This window comes from Microtus oregoni, unplaced genomic scaffold, assembly GCF_018167655.1.
Source record: "Microtus oregoni isolate MIOR12 unplaced genomic scaffold, Mior012 000069F_ref0000032, whole genome shotgun sequence".
NCBI lineage: Eukaryota > Metazoa > Chordata > Mammalia > Rodentia > Cricetidae > Microtus > Microtus oregoni.
The window spans coordinates 168,556-186,971 of NW_024543976.1; the positions used below are offsets into that span (position 1 = coordinate 168,556).

Consider the following 18,416-nt stretch of genomic DNA (forward strand, 5'->3'; position numbering starts at 1 on the left):
GTGCTATACCCTCCTCCCTCCTCGCCATACCACAATGTGATCAGCTCCCATAACATTGGCAGCAACCTCATGGAGGCTCTAGTTGAGGGATTTACGACTCAGCCAGCCCGTTTCCACTTCCAGCGTCCAGAGTCTGATCTTAAATCTCCTTCTGATATCTTATTATCTGTGGGGTTGAGGAAAAACTGGAAACAACGAAGCACATCCACTGTAGCAAACTTCGAGGCAGCCGAGTGAGCCAGGCCTTGAATTGGTACTTCTGGCTGGCCTGTGGACCAGACAGCATTCTGTGATGATGTGTTCTTTTGTATTGCCAACGCCGCAGCACTCTGCCCCACCTGGACTGTATTGAATTGATCACACTCCCTCAGCCACAGGTCTGATGAACTGTTCTCTCAGCTGGGTCACGCAGGCTTCCTGTCATTCTAATGCCAATACCGCCACCGAGTGGCTGCCCTTCCCAATTACACATTTGCTCATAAGAACCTCCACTCATCTCAGGTTAAACTCAAGAGGCAAACTCACATCTCAGCCCATCCTGCGGGAGTCATCGCCTCACTATTTCTGCTCCGTCCAGATAGACATCGCTTTTGCAGTGAGGTGGATGCCAAACACACATGTCCAGTTCACCAGACCATCTTCACAGACAGCTGCACTGTGTGTGTGCATGTGTGAATGAATTTTATCCCACAGATAATTTATTATTGAGTTGTCTTTTACATTTGGGGTCTTAACCTCACTTACCTTGATAGTGCCAATTTCATTCCACTGCTGAATCACCAGCTCTGATTTTGATCAGGTAATTATTTAACAGTATCTTATTTGGGCCAAATCCTACAGACTAGGCTTCTATAATCTGCTGGACCTTTCTCCTCTTAAAGAAAAACACATTTTGGGCTGGAGAGCACTTGCTGCTTTTGCAGAGGACCCAGGTTCAATTCCCAGCATTCACACGGAGGTTCACAACCATCTATAACTTTAGTTCCAGGGAATCTGATGGCCTCCTCTGACCCCTGCAGACGCCAAGCACACACACGGTGCACAGATATATGTGCATATAAAGTTAAATAAATCTAAATTAAAAACCAGAAATAAGCTGGGCAGTGGTGACACACACCTTTAATCCCAGTACTCGGGAGGCAGAGGCAGACAGATCTCTGTGAGTTGGAGGCCAACCTGGTCTACAAGAGCTAATTCCAGAATAGGCTCCAAAGCTACAGAGAAACCCTGTCTCAAAAAACAAACAAACAAAACAACAAAACAAAACAAAAACCAGAATAGCTCAAGCTCTATTTTGCTAGGAGCATTATAGACCTTTGGAATTTAAGTAACGAAAAGGAAGTGTTTTCTATTAGGGTGCTTCATTTGTTCCCCAGGGGTGCGTTTGAGCAGCCACGGCTCTCGGGTGCTTCATTTGTGATTTAGGGACCTGCTCCCTGTCTCTCAGGACTGTTGCTGATAACCGAGGTGGAGTGTGAAGGCCTCTCATCTACCCTAACCTGCAAATGTGCTTCTAGCCCCAGTGCTGCTGAAGAAGATCCAGGCTGAGATGGCTCCCGACCGCTCTGGGAATGTGAAGCTGAGCTGCCAGTTTGCAGAGATCCACGAAGATTCGACCATCTGCTGGACGAAAGATTCGCAGTCAATAGCACAGGTCAAGAGAAGGTAGGACGCTTGTCCTCCCCGACCGTCCACTCACTTTTGCCCTCTTACTTAGTGTGGTTGTCAAAGAAAACCATAAGAGGAAAGGAGAGGCAAGCTGAAGCAGAGATTCCGTATCCAACATCATTGGATATGAAGTGCCCCCCCCCCAAAGGCTCCTGAGCTAAAGGCTTGATTGACAGGTGATGGGCTTTGGAGAACGAATTAGAAAGTGAGGGCTCTGACAGAACTGGCCAGTCCTCCGATGGCTTCCTAACTTGGTGGCGTTACTGGGAGGTGGTGGAATCTCGGATGTGGGGCCTGATTGGAGCAGGTTATCTGGGGTGTGCCTTTGAAGGCGCCTTGTCTGTGGCTCTTGTCTCTCTGTTTCTTGGCTGCCATGAAGTAAGGGCTTCCAGCCTCCATGCCCTTCTTCTCTGATAGAGACCCAGAAACATGGAGTCAACTGGCCACGACCTGAAACCTCAAGTCAAAAGGAAGTCTTTGTCAGACATTTCTGTCAGAGTGAAGAAAGGTTAACCCAGTATCCAAGAGGAAGAGTGGCGCCCAGTGTCCCAACAGGGAACATGGCGGCTGGCTCTTGCTTCAGCTCTGCCTTCTTTGAGTTGTGCATCCTGGGAATTGCAGGCTCTCTGGTTCCAGTTTTCAGTCAGGATGCAGTGTGACATTCTAGTTTGAAGGCCTCCAGGCCTACCGGGCCTAAGGTTACAAAACTCTCTGGAACTCTTATTTATGGATGTTTTCTGATTCAGAACCCCCCATTAATCTAACAAAGGTCAAATAAAGCTAAGGAGAAGACAGGGGTGGAGGAGTGCCACAAGGTCACAGAAAAGTAAAGCTTTTGAGGAAGAGAAACAGCTTCCCTTAAGACAGAAAGAGCATATTATACCCGGGTCCTTAAGTTGTCGCAGGAGTCAGAGAAGGAGGTGAGTGTGAGCGTCATTGCCAAAACACATCATGTAGGCCAGCCCACTCAGCTCCTTAAATCAGTCCCAGGAATGAAGGAATGCCTGTTCAAAAAACCCGTGCAGTCCTGGCTCATCTGACAAGTCCTCCAAACAAATCAATGGAGGTCAGTGTAACTTAAGCAGCTCCCAAGAGCTTCTTTCAGCCCAGAGAGGTCCCGGGAAAGCTCCCAGAGTCCTTGGGGGTATTCCTATCCTTTTGATCTCAACAGGAACAGACTGAAAAGGTGGGAAATATGAACCCCTATATTCAGTCAAATATTCCTGCTTGGAACGAATGTCTGGAGACTAATTTCTCGAATGTTCCCCATTACCCCGCCTGTCTTGTACTTGGCTTAAAAACAATTATAATAGCAAAGAAGTGCTTTGATTTGTAAATCCTGGCAGCCCCTAGAGCTTCACTTCTAATGCACTCATTATTGATTTTAATTCTTCTCTGAAAGTGTCAATCAAGAACAATTAACCAGCACTTCCCGCCTTGTTTAATTAACTCTTCTCATTCTAGGCTCAGATAAGTGTTGGCACTTCCCAGGTCCTCTTTGTATCTACGGAATATTCCCCAAATCCCAGCCTCCCTCTAGGGAACACATATCACTAGCAAGCAGTCAAGGCCTTTGACGTCTTTGTAACATTTGCTTTGTTTCTTCTTAGAAATAGCTTAGACCAATTTGTGTTCATATTGCTACTTGAGAAAGTTTGTAAGTCTCAACTCCTCTGTCCATAGACAAATCGTTTGCATGATTTCAGATGGTTTTCAAAAGCTTGTTAATTCCTCTCACCCTTACGTCCAGCTCAGTACGTGATGTTTATCCGTCCCTACCTGAAGTAGCTCAGGGCCTTATTGCGTCAGCTGACTCTCCATCATTCTAGTGAAATAACCCGAGATAACTTCCTCATAGTGAAGCTTATCTATCTCACCACTGTAGAGGTCACATCTAGGACTTGGCAGACCTGTCACTCCGGGTCTGTGATGGGTGTTTCCGATGCCAGTGAGAGGGGAAAGGCCTGTGTTAGAGTGAAATGCTGACGTCATAGCTAAGAGTACAGGCTCAAGTGCTGCGATCCCGGACGGACATGTCCTCAAAAATATAAAGATCAACTTCTGTTTTTAATTGCTTTTTATTGAGCTATATATATTTTTCTCCACTCTCCTCCCTTACAGCCCTCTCCCCTTCTGCCCTCTCCCTTAACCCCTATGACTCAGGAGATCTTATCTTTTTCACCTTCCTATGTAGATCCATGTATGTCTCCTTAGGGTCCTCTTTCTTTTTTTTTTTTTTTTTTTTAGGGTCCTCTTTCTTTTCTAGTAGTGGCCTGTAGGTTGGCTTTTCTTTGCTTTATGTCTAAAAGCCACTTATGAGTGAATACATATTATATTTGTCTTTCTGGATCTGGGTTACCTCACTCAATATGTTTTTTTTTCTAGATCCATCTATTTGCCTGCAAATTTCAAGATGTCACTATTTTTTACCCTTGTGTAGTATTCCATTGTGTTAATGTATCACATCTTCTTTATCCATTCTTCAGTTGAGGGGCATTTAGGTTGTTTCCAGGTTCTGTGGCTATTACAAATAATCCTACTATGAACATAGTTGAGCACTGAACACATGTTTTTATGGTATGATGGAACATCTTTTGGGTATATAACCAACAATGGTATTGCTTGAGGTCTTGAGGTAGATTGTTTTCTAATTTTATGAGAAATTGCCATACTGATTTCCAAAGCGTCTGTACAAGTTTGCACTCCCACCAGCAATGGAGGAGAATTCCCCTCACCCCACAACCTCTCCATAAGTTGCCATCAGTGTTTTTGATCTTGGCCATTCAGAGTTGTTTTGATTTGCATTTGATTTTTTTTTTTTTTTTTTTTTTTGCATCTGATGGCTAAGGATGTTGAGCATTTCCTTAAGTGTCTTTCAGCCCTTTGAGATTCATTCATCTGTTGAGAGTTCTGTGTTTAGGTCTGTACCTCATTTTTTATTGGATTATTCATTCTTTTGATGTCAAGTGTCTTGAGTTCTTTGTATATTCTGGTGATCAGTCCTCCGTCTGATGTGGAGTTGGTGAAGATCTTTTCCTATTCTGTAGGCTGCCGTTTTGTCTTATTGACCATGTCCTTAGCTTTACAGAAGCTTCTCAGTTTTATGAGGTCCCATTTATTAATTGTTTCTCTCAGTGTCTGTGCTGCTGGGTTATATTTAGGAAGTGATCTCCTGTGCCAATGCATTCAAGTGTACTTCTCATTTTCTCTTCTATGAGGGTCAGTGTGGTTGGCTTTATGTTGAGGTCTTTGATCCGTTTGAACTTGAGTTTTGTGCATGGGGATATATATGGTTCTATTTTCATTCTTCTACATGTTGATATCCAGTTATGCCAGCACCATTTGTTGAATATGCTTTCTTTTTTCCATTTTATATTTTTAGCTTAAAGACCAACTTCTATGCCTTAACTCCTAAAGGACCCACTAGCACCACCCTGGGGACAAATCTTTAGCATACGCACTTTGTGGAGGACATTCAATACACAAATTATAGCATTTGCCAAGGTATAGATTTCAAAGAGGTGAATTCTCTCAAATGTGAATTTAACGTAGCAAAAGTCTTAAACTCATCAAATGAGAAGGGAATAAATAATATGGTAAAACTGTTCAAATGGGCATTTGAGGAATGAAGATGTAAATAGCCAATAAGGTAAAAGGATGTAGAAGTATTTTCAAATAAATATGAGGTCAGCTATGTTTAACAGGCACTAAACTTGTGAGTTATCTTTTCTTCAGTACAGAAACCTTTATTTATTTATTTATTTATTTATTTATTTATCTATTTATTATGTATACAATATTCTGTCTGTGTGCATGTCTGCAGGCCAGAAGAGGGCACCAGACCTCATTACAGATGGTTGTGAGCCACCATGTGGTGGCCGGGAATTGAACTCAGGACCTTTGGAAGAGCAGGCAATGCTCTTAACCACTGAGCCATCTCTCCAGCCCCCCAGTACAGAAACCTTTAAGTCAATACATTAACTCAAAACTGTCTGGGAAGGCCGGGCGGTGGTGGCGCACGCCTTTAATCCCAGCACTCAGGAGGCAGAGACAGGTGGATCTCTGTGAGTTCGAGACCAGCCTGGTCTACAAGAGCTAGTTCCAGGACAGGAACCAAACGCTACGGAGAAACCCTGTCTCGAAAATCCAAAAAAAAAAAAAAAAAAAAAAAAAACCTGTCTGGGAAGATCTTTTATTGTCCATTTTTGTTTCATGAGCTGGGATCTCACTAGTTGCCCAGGCTGGTCCTGAACTTACAGTCCTTCTGTTTCAACTTCCTTCATAGTTTGTAACGACGTAAGCGAATGCAGACAGATTGTAAAAATATATATACAGCTTTTGTGGAGAAATAGACTTACTGAACCACCGTTCCAGCGGAGACCAGGAAAGCAGAAGCCAGGGCTGGGAGCATGCTCGTCAAATTTATAGGCAAACATTAGCCCGAGGCGAACACGCCCCCTTAGGGGCGGGACTTATCCCTATAATAGTTGACAGTACAGGCTGTACCACTGCATAGAGCTGGATGTGTTCTATTTTAAATAGTATACAGCGAAGGCAAATGCAGGGACAATCTCCTATAAGCAAAGTCACCTTGTAGTAAGCCTGTGGTGACTTGTGACCTACCAGGGACATGCAGTCGCCTCTGGCTTCTGTCCAGTTTTAGGTAGTTTCCTTACAGGCTACAGTTTGGAAGTTGGGAGTCAAAACGTGTTCTTGTGGGCAGGGCTTGTAGACCCTAGACACACCACAAAAATATATAAATAAGTAAAAAAAAATTGCAGTGGCAGGCACTGTATGCGTGTGTGGTAGTGATGTGTCTTGGCTCCGGGGAGCTTTCAAGTTGGCAGTCTCTAAGGCTCATGTGGCCATTCAGACTCTTTTGGCTACTAGGAACCCACTCTCCTCCCTGGGAAAAATAGATGCTTGGGAGTGTCATGAGATTTTGCAGGAAGCATCATGCACAGGGAGTGGTCCAGCTGATAACTGGGTGAGGTCTTTATGCCGGACTCCAGGCAACAACAAACTGGGTGTTACTGAAGGTACATCCCCATCAAATGATTCTGGAGAGGAAAAACCGAGCACTGTTCAGCCCAGGTTGGGTGCTGAGGGGATGCTGGTAGCTGCCTCCGGTTCCTTGGGAATCGGGTTGGAAAATGTAGTTCTCTGAGGAGTCTGAGATAGGCTTCTCTCTGTCCAGCCAGTTTCACCTTTGGCTGTGTGCTTCTGGTCACACCCTTGGTGTGGACACCTTTGACATTCGTCTTCACAGCTGAGCATCTTCTGTTTGTGTAGCCCGGCTGCCCTAACGATGGGGATTCCTTCCTTACAGAGTAACAGATAGGACTCAGCTCTCCTCTCTGACTCAAAAGACACAGATCTCATTTGCTTTCCACAGTGGCATTGCCGTATTTCCTCTGAGTTAATGGCTGCTTTTCTTCCCCATCACTGAATCCCCATGACTAACCATGGAACGGCCCTCTTTGGGACATTAAAAAGTGGTTTTCCTCATGGAGAAAGCCCATTGACACTACTGAACCCCACCCTCATGACACACGAACAAGGCGAGGCCTTTTGTTAGAGACTCACATGCCTGGTGTCTGCCGCTCCCCATATTCCAGTCAGCAAGCAACATTGTTTTTTCTGGGTTCACGCGCTGGAAGCTGAGGGTGGGGCTAAGTAGTGTGTCCAAGATTCACCACAGGATTGGAATCCAGGCCTTTCTGAGTTCTCAGTCTTTTTTCCCACAAGGAACTGGAGCAATGAGAGAAAACAGCAAGACAGATGGGGTCTTCCTGAATCTGTACCAAGAATCAGAGAATTCTTGAGCTTCAAGGGTGATGCTGATGGGACAATTTCCTTGAGTTTAACCCCAGCCTTTTAGGGGGATCTTATTACCCCTTCCCATGACTGTTGCTGTGCAGGCTATACAAACCTAGGAGGGAGAACAGGGGAGAAAGTGACAGGATTTAGTGGGCCTTGTTTTCAACCATTGGTCTACTCCGGGTGGTACCAGTCAAAGAGCTGAAGTCTACTGAAAAAAGCAGCCAAAACAAAGCCTTGTGTTGAGAGAGCAACTGAGACAAACCTGGATGAATGGGTGCCGGTCAAACTATGAGGCAAACCCAAACGGGAGTGCACCCTGTCTGCCATCCTCGTGGGAGGAGGCAACTGCAATGTTTTAGTATAGCTTTGTAGTAAAGCACATTGTTTCCAGTTTTTGAATAAAAACTGCAGTTTGTAGTGATATGAGCGGCGGGGCTGCATCCCCAGCACCCCGGCCGCCTGCTAGCTTATGCCCGAAATAACAACACACAAACTGTATTCATTTAAACACTGCTTGGCCCATTCTCTTCTAGGCTAATTCTCACATATTAATTTAGCCCATTTCTAATCATCTGTGTGTAGCACCCCAAGGTGCGCTTACCGGGAAGATTCTAGCCTACGTCCATCCTGGGTCGGAGCTTCATCGCGTGTGTCTGCCCAGGAGAGGAGAGGATGGCGTCTCTGAGCTCACTTCCTCTTCCTCCCAGCATTCTGTTCTGTTTTTCTCCACCCACCTATGTTCTAAGCTATGAGCCCAAGCAGTTTGTTTATTACTTAGCCAACGAAATCAACAGATTGATATATGACACTCCCACATCAGCAGCTCTAACCATTGGCGTAATTATCCCCGACTGAAGGGCAGGAATCAGAAGTTCCTGGGGGAGCCAGCCTAAGGTCAAGCTTCCATCTCTTAGTGTCTCAGTTCCCTCGTCATCTGAGGACCGGCAGCAGGGCTTGTGGGTCTCTGAAACTGTTCTGAGGATGACATGAAGATGATTTTTTTTTATTTGCCTGATACTTAGCAAGTATGATACATTATCTGTCACTGCTATCATTGTCATCACCATGGTCCCCATCATCTTTATCCACCATGCCATCAGGTTTTGTATTCATAGGAACTAGTAATTATTAATATTGGGCAGGCAGATGAAGGGATACACATAGTCACTAAATGTACATTATTTAAAAGGACCCTGACCATATTTGAAGGGAGACTGGGTCAAGAGAATTGATTGCTTGGGGCCTGGAATTTGAGACCAACATAGTGAGATCCCATCTCAAAGCAAAAATCACCTACCAAGTAGGAGCCCTCAGTTCTGAACCCTCAGGTAAAGCTAGGAGCCACTTTCTTTAGATTTTTAGTGTGTCTATGTTTAGGTTTGGGTTTAGAGTCAATGACTTCTCTCATACAAGGATACCTGTATGGTCAACCTAATTCAGATGAAGTCGAAGCTATGCAACCGCAGCTCCCAGATTTTAGCACTCGCCCTTCTGACTGTCCTGATGTCAGCCCCCCAGAATGTTTCTGTGCATTCTTATTGTGTGTTGGAGTAAGACTATTAAACCAAAACCAGGTGGTGGTAGCACATGCCTTTAATCCCAGCACTTGGGAGGCAGAGGCAGGCTCTGTAAGTTTGAGGCCAACCTGGTCTACAAAATGAGTTCTAGAACAGCCAGGGCTGTTACACAGAGAAACCCCATCTCAAGAAACAATAACAATAAAAAAAATAATAAAATAAAAAAGAAAGAAAAGTAAAAGACTATTAAACCGCAATGCAGTGATCCTCTCTATGTGTAAATACGTTGTTTAATTAGCAGATTGGGGGAATCTGGTCTATCAGCCAGCCCGATGGCTGCAAGCACAGGGCAGGAAGACCTTAACTCCTTCCTTCTTGAGAATGCTAGAACTCCAGAATGCTGAAGCATGTGAATATTAATGTCCCCTATTCCAGCGCAGGGGACAACTCCAGTGTTTCCTTGGCCATCGTCCAAGCTGGTCAGAAGGACCAGGGCCTCTATTACTGCTGCCTCAAGAACAGTTATGGAAAAGTCACTGCTGAGTTTAACCTCACAGCAGAAGGTAAACCTCGGCTTCTTCTCGGCTGCTCGTCAAAGCCCCAGGCCCCTGCCAACTCAGAGGGACGCCTGTCCTGACTCTGGTCTCTCTGTTTCCTTCTAGTTCTCAAACAGCTTTCCAGTCGCACAGAATATAGAGGTAAGTGACGTCAGCTGACCTGGCAGAGAGTGGGCTCCCCATCAAAACACAGCCAGCTCCTCGAACACACATTGCTCTGTGCACTCTCCCGACCAAGTGCACTCTTCTCTCTCCCAGGAAGGGCTACCTTAGATGCCCGTGATGATGGCTTAGGTTCCGTTTCCATGGGGCTAGAGGGGCCATTCTCCCAGCTATAATTTCAGTAGATTTCAAACACCTAGAAATGTATTGTTTGTGGAAAAAAACTGAACTGCAGCCATGCAGTTTTGGAAAATTGTCCGGGGGAGTTTGGACTTGAAATTTTTTTCTAGGCATAAATCTTGCTTGCATGGAACTTTCTAGTCGGTTATGGTTACGTTTTGATTCTTCAGTTTTCTTTTCAGCTAAGCAGAATATAACCTTGTTTCGTTGCATTCTAATAAAAAAAATAAAGATGTGTTTGCTTTTGTGCTGTCTTTCAGCGCATTTGGTGTTCTATAGTCTAATAGCTGCTCATAGACATCCATGCTGCCCCTAGGCTATGCACTGAGTTCCCATAGCCTGGTGCACTCTGAGCTTGTTGTGTCCTGTGTTGTATCTTCACTGGGGAGACATCTGCGGGGTCCTGCCTGGCTTATTCGTCTGCACTTGAAGGGAAGCGTGAGGATTAAGAAAGAAATAGACAAGAGATAGCTGATAGAGTCGGGAAGGCATCTAGTAAATACTGAAATTCGCCTCGCGTTTATTTCTCACAGGCTTTATGTACCCTCATCCAGAAATGAGGGGAACGTCAAAAGGCTTCTTTACCAAGATACAAAGAATAAACCAAGTAATTACCTTCTCAATACCCCAAACACCGAGTAACCACACCCTAGGTCAAAACATCCTGTTAGTAACCACACCTTAGGCCAAACCTCCTCTCATATACTTTGAAGTAGCAAGACTAGGCCTGAGCTCTCTGACTTTTAGTCAAGGTGGGACGAATTCACACCCGTGGGCTCCCCGAGTCGTGTGGTAATCCCTCTGGGGAAATGCCTTTTCAACCTGTAACCGTCTACCCTACCCATTGTGCTGGCCCGTGATCTAAATTACCCCCACACAGCCACTTCTTAACAAGATGTGGTTGCTGGGAAGAACTGCACACAGCAACAAAGCAGCTCCACACACCCCTGCTGCCAGCCCTGCATCAGCACAAGCGTAGACAACCTCTGCCACAGCATAGCACCCTGGACCAGTTTCAGGAGAGAGAAGCATTGGTGGTCATATCGGGTGAGCATCTGGAAGATGTGCTGCGTGGCATTTAAAGCAAAGAAAATAACTGAGACCTCTGGAAAACAAGCCATTGGAGATAATCAAAATATTCTAGTGTCCAGTACACAGAAAGCAAGAGACTGAGACTGCTGGGTGTGATGGTTGTATCTGTGCCCCTGGCTCTGGTGTGTGTGTGTGTGTGTGTGTGTGTGTGTGTGTGTGTGTGTGTCTTGCCTCAGCTGGATAGTGAGTTTGAAGTCAGCCTGGTCATATGAGACACCGTCTCAAAAGGCAACAAATTAGCAACAAAATCCCTAGAATCATGATTTAGAAATGGTCTAGCCAACACTGTGATATTACAGACTGTAATAGGAGTACTTAGGAGCCTGAGGCAGACGAATTGTGAATTCCACGCCAGCCTGGGCTGCACAGCATGATTGTCAAGGAGTGGGGGAAGAAGGAAGGAAGGAAGGAAGGAAGGAAGGAAGGAAGGAAGGAAGGAAGGAAGGGAGAAGGAAAGAAGGAAGGAAGGAAAGAAGGAAGGGAGGGAGGAAGGAAGGAAGAAAGGAAGGAAGGAAAGAAGGAAGGGAGGGAGGAAGGAAGAAAAGGAAGGAAGGAAGGAAGGAGGGAGGAAGAAAGGGAGAAGGAAGGAAGGAAAGAAGGAAGAAAGGGAGAAGGAAGGAAGGAAGGAAAGAAGGAAGGAAGGAAGGAAGGATGAAGGAAGAAAGGGAGAAGGAAGGAAGGGAGGGAGGGAGGGAGGAAGGAAGGAAGGAAGGAAAGAAGGAAGGAAGAGAGGAAAGAAGGAAGGAAGAAAGAAAGAAGGGAGAAGGAAGGAAGAAGGGAGAAGGAAGGAAGGAAGGAAAGAAGGAAAAAAGAAGGAAGAAAGGGAGAAGGAAGGGAGGGAGGGAGGGAGAAGGAAGGAAGGAAGGAAGGAAGGAAGGAAGGAAGGGCTGAGAGACAAGTGCTGCCGGATCTCCTCAATGGTGCTTTTTGCTCTTCTGTTTCACCATCCTTTAGTCTTGCTTCTGGTTACTCTGCATGTCTCTGCTTTTGTTTTCCAGATACACAAAAGTCTTTCCTGGACTCCCCAACTTTGTTCCAGCCAACCTCCCCTTGTACACAACAGCCCTCAGCCTGTTCTCCTTCAATGGTTTCTCTCCTCACTCCTGTTAACTTTGTCTTTGTACGGCATTAACCATGATCTGTCCCTCTGGGTTCTACAGGTCACCTTTATCTTTATCTCTTTTTTTTGGGGGGGGGGGGTTTGAGACAGGCTTTCTCTGTGCAGCTTTGGAGCCTGTCCTGCCCCGCTGTCTTTATCCTTATAAAGGGATTGTAGTTAAATCACAGACTAGGACTGGAGATGACCCCGCCCACTGAAAGCTGTGCTGTGTTGTAGGATGCGAAGAGATAGAATTCAGCCAGCTCATCTTCAAAGAGGACGTCTTCAATGACAGCTACTTCGGGGACCATCTGCGTGGCCAGATCTCCACGGAGGAGCTTCACTTCGGGGAAGGGGTGCACCGCAAAGCTTTCCGTAGCACGGTGATGCAGGGCCTCATGCCGGTCTTCCAGCCCGGCCACGCATGTGTGCTCAAGGTGCACAACGCTGTTGCCCATGGGACCAGAAACAACGATGAACTTGTGCAGAGGAACTACAAACTCGCTGCTCAGGTGGGAAAGGGAGCAAGCGTGGCTCTCTGGGTGAAAGAATGAAGTGCATCATGAGATGAAAATGAGAGAGTATTTCCATATGGGCATTTGGCTTCTTTAGGGTGAGGATTAAGGCTGAATGTTTGGGGGACAACATTGGCTTCTCGGTCCTCAGAAGGAGTTGGGCTCAGCTCAGGAACACTCCTTTTTGTCACCTGGGGTCCAATGGGCTGTGATCATGTTGGTCCCCAAGGCAAAAAAAAAAAAAAAAAATCCCCTTGAACAAAGGGCAATATGATGGGGCCTAGGAATCTATTCATCTGACCAATCTCAGAAACAGGAATCGTCTTGCTGAGCAATACTCTGAATTCTTCTAACCATCTGGATTGCTATGTCTTTGGGGGATACAGGAATGCTACGTTCAGAATACTGCCAGATACTACGCCAAGATCTATGCCGCTGAAGCTCAGCCTCTGGAAGGCTTCGGAGAGGTGCCAGAGTAAGTCTGCTGAGCCTGCCTTGGGTGACTGACTACCTGTGACTTGCTGTGGGTGTGGAGGACTTAGAGGTAGGAGGGTAAGAAAGACCCATTAGTCAAGTGTTTGTTTTTGTCTCTCTGGGTTCTACAGGTCACCTTTATCTTTATCTGCTTTTTGAGGGGGGGGATATTTGAGACAGGCTTTCTCTGTGCAGCTTTGGAGCCTATACTCCATGGGGGATCATAAGGCTGCTGCCCTGTTCTTATTTTATTTCCAGAAGTATAAGAGAATACCTGGTAAGGATTATATTTTAAAATTAAAAAAATGTAATTATGTGGGGCTGGAAGGATGGCTCAATGATTAAGAACACTGGCTGCTCTTCCAGAGGACCTGGGTTCAAATTCTATTCACATGGTGTCTTATCCAGTCCTAGGGGTTCTGATGCCCTCTTATGGCCCCTGTGGGCACTGCAGGCAAGGGGTGAACAGGCAGACATGCAGGCAAAACACCATACAAATAAAAATAAATTAATTTTTAAAATGTAAATTGAGTGCTAATTTGTGCCTTTGCGTGGGGATGTGCACATGGGGGCGCAGATGCAGGATTCAGGATCTATTGTTCTGGAGCTGGAGGGACAGGTGTTTATGAGTCACTACACCGTGGGGGGGGGGCAGGTACTGGGGACAAAGCTAGAGTTCTCTGCAAGAACAGGAAGTACTCTGAACCATTGAGCCATTTCTCTGTCCCTTGATAGTCTTAAATTTTTATTTATTTATTTATTTATTTATTTATTTATTTATTTATGCTGCCAGGGAGATGACTCAGGGTTTAAGTTCACTTGGTGCTTGTTCAGAGACCTAATTAAATTCCCAGCATCCATTGGTGGGGACTCATGACAGTCTGTAGCTCCAGTTCCAAAGGATCTGGTGCCCTCTTCTGGCTTCCACAGGCACTGCATAGTTGTGATGCAGTGACACATGGATGCAAAACACCTACACACACAAAACACACATTTTTTAAAAGCTTATATCACTATTGTGCATGTGTGTGCATAGACAGTGGAGTGTATGTGCCATGGCACACACGTGGAGGTTAGAGGGTAGCTCTGTGGAGTTGGTTATCTCCTGCCTTTCTGTGGTTTCCAGGGATTGAACTCAGGTCACCAGGCTTGTAGAGCAAGTGGCCCTACCTGCTCGGCCACCTCACCAGCACTGCTATTAAGTAAATATAATGCGTGAATAGAAGAGTGGATTCTGCCACATTAAATAGATATCACGATATCTACCATGTTAAATTGAAAACTGGACACATCCCCATGCATAGATTCCACCTTCACTGCCTTGCCTTAACAGTAAACAAATACACGAGAACAAGAAGCGGTCACAACACAACTAATAAGCAAGGTGACACCACAGGGAAGACCAGGGACACTGGAGCAGGATCCACTTCCCATAATCCTCTGGGCAGAAAGTATATGCTTCATCCACTCATTGCCTGAGTATTTTGAGGCTCAGCAAATTCCTGAGAGTCTGGAGCCTGTGTTTATTAGCTGTTTATGTGATAAGGTCATATTTTCATGCTAAGTAGAAAGAGAAAGGGCCATGCCAGGACACTGGAGATACAGGAAGAGCAGCCATTTATACATCAGTGAACACAAGAGGGGAGGAAGAAAATAGTTCCTGTTTGCATGCTCCCGCTTCCTCAGAAACCCTTCCCCTTGGGTAGCATGATGTAGTAGGATGCCCCGTACTTCCTGCTTTCTGCCAGGAAGCATGTGACACACGTGTCTAGTACAAGCAGCTTCGTCAGCAGCTTCAGCAAAATGAACAATGCCGCAGAGAAACAACTGCTTTTCTGTTAAACACAAAGCCAGGCGTTGGGGTGAACTCAGTTTCATAATGTAGGAACTTGCCCACTATCTTTCTTGTTCCCTCTTTTTGCCTGCCTCTGTTCTCTTAAGTTCTGCCTTAAGGGAGAAAAAGTAGAAATGGTAGCAGAATTTTTAGGGCAAAAACCTGCATTTTGGCAGCTCTAACAGGCTAGGTTTGGACACCTGCCCCAGGATGATCAGTGATGGTGAAAACCAGAGGAGATTGAATTCATGAATTGGGAGAAGGGATGAAAAAGGAGACCCATGACTCCAAGTTCATCCTTGGGATGCTGACAAGAGCTGTAGGTTGAAATACAAGAAGAGCCAGGCTTGTGGGAACGCATATCTTTAAACCCTGCACTCGGGAGGGAGGCAAAGGCAGGGTGGACCTCTGTGAGTTAGGGGCCAGCCTGGTCTGTAGAGTGAGTTCCAGGATTGCTAGGGCTACACACAGAGAAACCCTGTCTCAAAAAAAGAAAGACAGGAAGAATTGTGGCAGGAGGCTAGAAGCATGCATAACTAAACCAGGAAGAAGGCCAGGAGCATGCATAATTAAACAATCCTCTGTCTCTCTAGCTTTGCTTCTGCAAGGTGAGCCAGGGCTGTTGCTGATGTCACCTCTGAGGATGTGACCTGATTTCTGCTGCTGCTCTGGGGTGGAGCTGTGTCCTAGAGGATAATCGACCTTCCTAGGGCGGGGTCTGTCTTGAGAGGTCTTGCTGCTTTTGGAATCCAGGTGTTCGGAGGATGCTTATTTCTGTGGCTTCAGCCTCGACCTGGTGATGAGACAGGTTAGGTGCAGGCACTCCTTAAATTTTGAACATGCGTAGGCAAAATCAGGCAGGACTCTGGCTCCAAAGCAAGGAGTCAGACACAAAATGAAGGCAGAGCTACCAAGATTTCAGTCTGCTTTTAGTTACCTTGAGGCCCCAAATGAGGAGTCAATGCTTTTGTGGTTATTATTTTTATTATTACATTTTTATGAAGTATGTTTATGTGGGTGTGTGTGTGCATGCACTCAAACGTGTGCATGTGTGTGTGTTACAATAAATGTGTAGAGGTTAGAGGACAACATGTAGGAAAGAATTCTCTCCTGTGACTGTAAGGGTCCTGGGGTTTGAACTCAGGTCATCAGGCTTGGTGGCAACTGCCTTACCCAGCAAGCCATCTCATTGACTCCATGAAAGCAGTTTCTAAGGCCCATCGTTAAAGCAAAGTCGTGGTATCCTAGTGCAGGGGCAGACCCAAGTTTTGTGCAGTTTAACTCTTATACCACGTAGGGCCCTTTTAAAGGAAAAGAACACATAATGGATACCAAGATGGGTTTAGGGGCCTAGAAGGGTGGGCTCAAGTAGGGAGTGGAAGTTGTTTGATGTCATCTGTATTCACCAAACAGGCTGCAGCCCTAAAGACAGATGAGGACATTTTTCTATCAAAAACTTAAATCTCCTGCAGTACCCTGGGAGAATTTGCGGCTACATGTGTGACTATAGCATACGGAAGGGTAAGCAGTCTCTGAAGGATATCTAGGCCGGATAGATACTCACTGACCTAGACTGGAGAATGCTACATCAGGGATGCATACGTGTGTGCCCTGAGCTGGCCCTGCACACTGCTAGGCTTCCAGTTAAGCTCATATTGCTGGGATCTGGAGGCACTGGACCACAGTCAACCTACCCCCCCAAACACACACACACACACACACACACACACACACACACACACACACTTCCAGAAATGGGTTCCTAAAGCAGTTTTCTTTTTAGGGAACTTTTGGGATCTCCAAGACAAAACACTCCATACTCCCTGCAGTTTTTGCTTTCGAATTCATGAATATCAATGACATCACATCGTCTATGCAAAACCCCCAACTGGGCAGACACCAAGCTAATTGAGATTGTGAGTAATGCCCAGACTTTGTTCTCGTTCCCCAAAGGCTAAGGAATTAATAAAAACCCAGACAAATCTTGAATCCTTTTGTTTGGTGGGTAATTGGCTAGAAGGAGTCTTCAGAGGGTCCCCTGAGTCTTGCAAATGTGACAAAGCTTGACAGACAGACAAAGGCTTGGTGACGAACCTATTTTTTTTAGGGATATGCAGCAGGGCCACAGCTCCAAACATGCTCCCTCCCATCCCATCGGAGGGCCCCTAGACACTTCTTTAACAAGACACAAAGGCTGGAAAGAATGCCTTAAGAGCCTTTCATTTGCTCCTCCTTCCCCCTGAAAGTTTCTCTCCTAAGACACCCTCCTGGCTACCCCTAGCTTTCTGCAGGTCTACTCAAATGTCCTTTATTAATAAGCAAGGACTTCTGAGTCTGAGTAAAAATGACAGCCCCTTCCCCGCCCAGGTGCAATCTCCTGGGTACCACACCAGACTTCCACGTGACATTTAACATCCTGCAGTTTGCCATTGCCTGTTACCTCCATTTAAATGTAAGTTTCATGGTTGGGGGGCAGATGCATGGGAAAGAGAAATGAAAAGGACAGGACTTGGGTGCTCCTGGGTGTGGTGGAGGAGAACGTTTATTGTAGATAGAAACAGAAAGTGTAGGCAGAGATAGGGACATCAGGGAGAGTCCAGAGTCAACATGACCCTCAGCTGGGCCATATGGGGAGATGAGGGAGGGGAAAGGAGAGAGTGGAACCAGGTGCCGCAGCCCGAAGGCCAGAGAAACAAAAGGAGGCAGGTAACCAAAATGTCTGGATTATACAGGGAAGAACTTCTGGTGGGAAGGGCAGCCCAGCCCCTAGGGGCAGGTAGAGGGCAGAATATGCCAACCATGCCCTGTAACAGGTAGGGACTGAGGGGTGCTAGGAGAACCTGGTCCTAGCATTGAACCAGGTCCGCTTTGATGTGCTAAACAGGCGCCTCAGCCATTTGTCCCTGAGTGTGGAACTTAATAGCCAGGGCCTCTGTTTTCTCTATTGGTGTTTGTGAAAGAATGTCTGGAAGAGTGTTAATACACAGAAGCCACTGAAAATGAGTGTTTGCTGACTGAATGAAGTATGAATAGGTAAGGGGTGGGTGAGTGGATGGATGGACAGATGGATGGGTAGGTGGGTGGATAGATGGATGGATGCATGCGTGGGTGGGTGGACGGACGGATGGATGGGTAGATGGGTGGATAGATGGATGGATGCATGTGTGGGTGGGTGGACGGACGGATGGATGGGTAGATGGGTGGATAGATGGATGGATGCATGCATGGGTGGGTGGACGGACAGATGGATGGGTAGATGGGTGGATAGATGGATGGATGCATGTGTGGGTGGGTGGATGGACGGATGGATGGGTAGATGGGTGGATAGATGGATGGATGCATGCGTGGGTGGGTGGATGGGTGGATGTGTAGATGGATGGGTGGATGGATAGATGGATCGGTGCATGGATAGATGGGTAGGTGGGTGGGTGGATGAATGGGTGGGTGAATGAATGGGTGGGTGGGTGGATGTGTAGATGGATGGGTGGATGGATA

The 18,416-nt window shown here is 46.1% G+C and overlaps 1 protein-coding gene across 1 annotated transcript in view; it reads left to right on the top strand.

Annotated features, from left to right (window-relative positions):
• Nucleotides 1-18,416, top strand: part of LOC121440587 (alpha-protein kinase 2-like) — a 37,419-nt gene that overhangs the window by 5,225 nt on the left and 13,778 nt on the right. Inside the window, exons 2-6 of the mRNA XM_041641346.1 lie at nucleotides 1,518-1,665; nucleotides 9,444-9,571; nucleotides 9,671-9,706; nucleotides 12,336-12,610; nucleotides 13,000-13,088. Coding sequence (XP_041497280.1) covers nucleotides 1,518-1,665; nucleotides 9,444-9,571; nucleotides 9,671-9,706; nucleotides 12,336-12,610; nucleotides 13,000-13,088 — 676 coding nt within the window. The remainder of the gene's footprint in view (nucleotides 1-1,517; nucleotides 1,666-9,443; nucleotides 9,572-9,670; nucleotides 9,707-12,335; nucleotides 12,611-12,999; nucleotides 13,089-18,416) is intronic.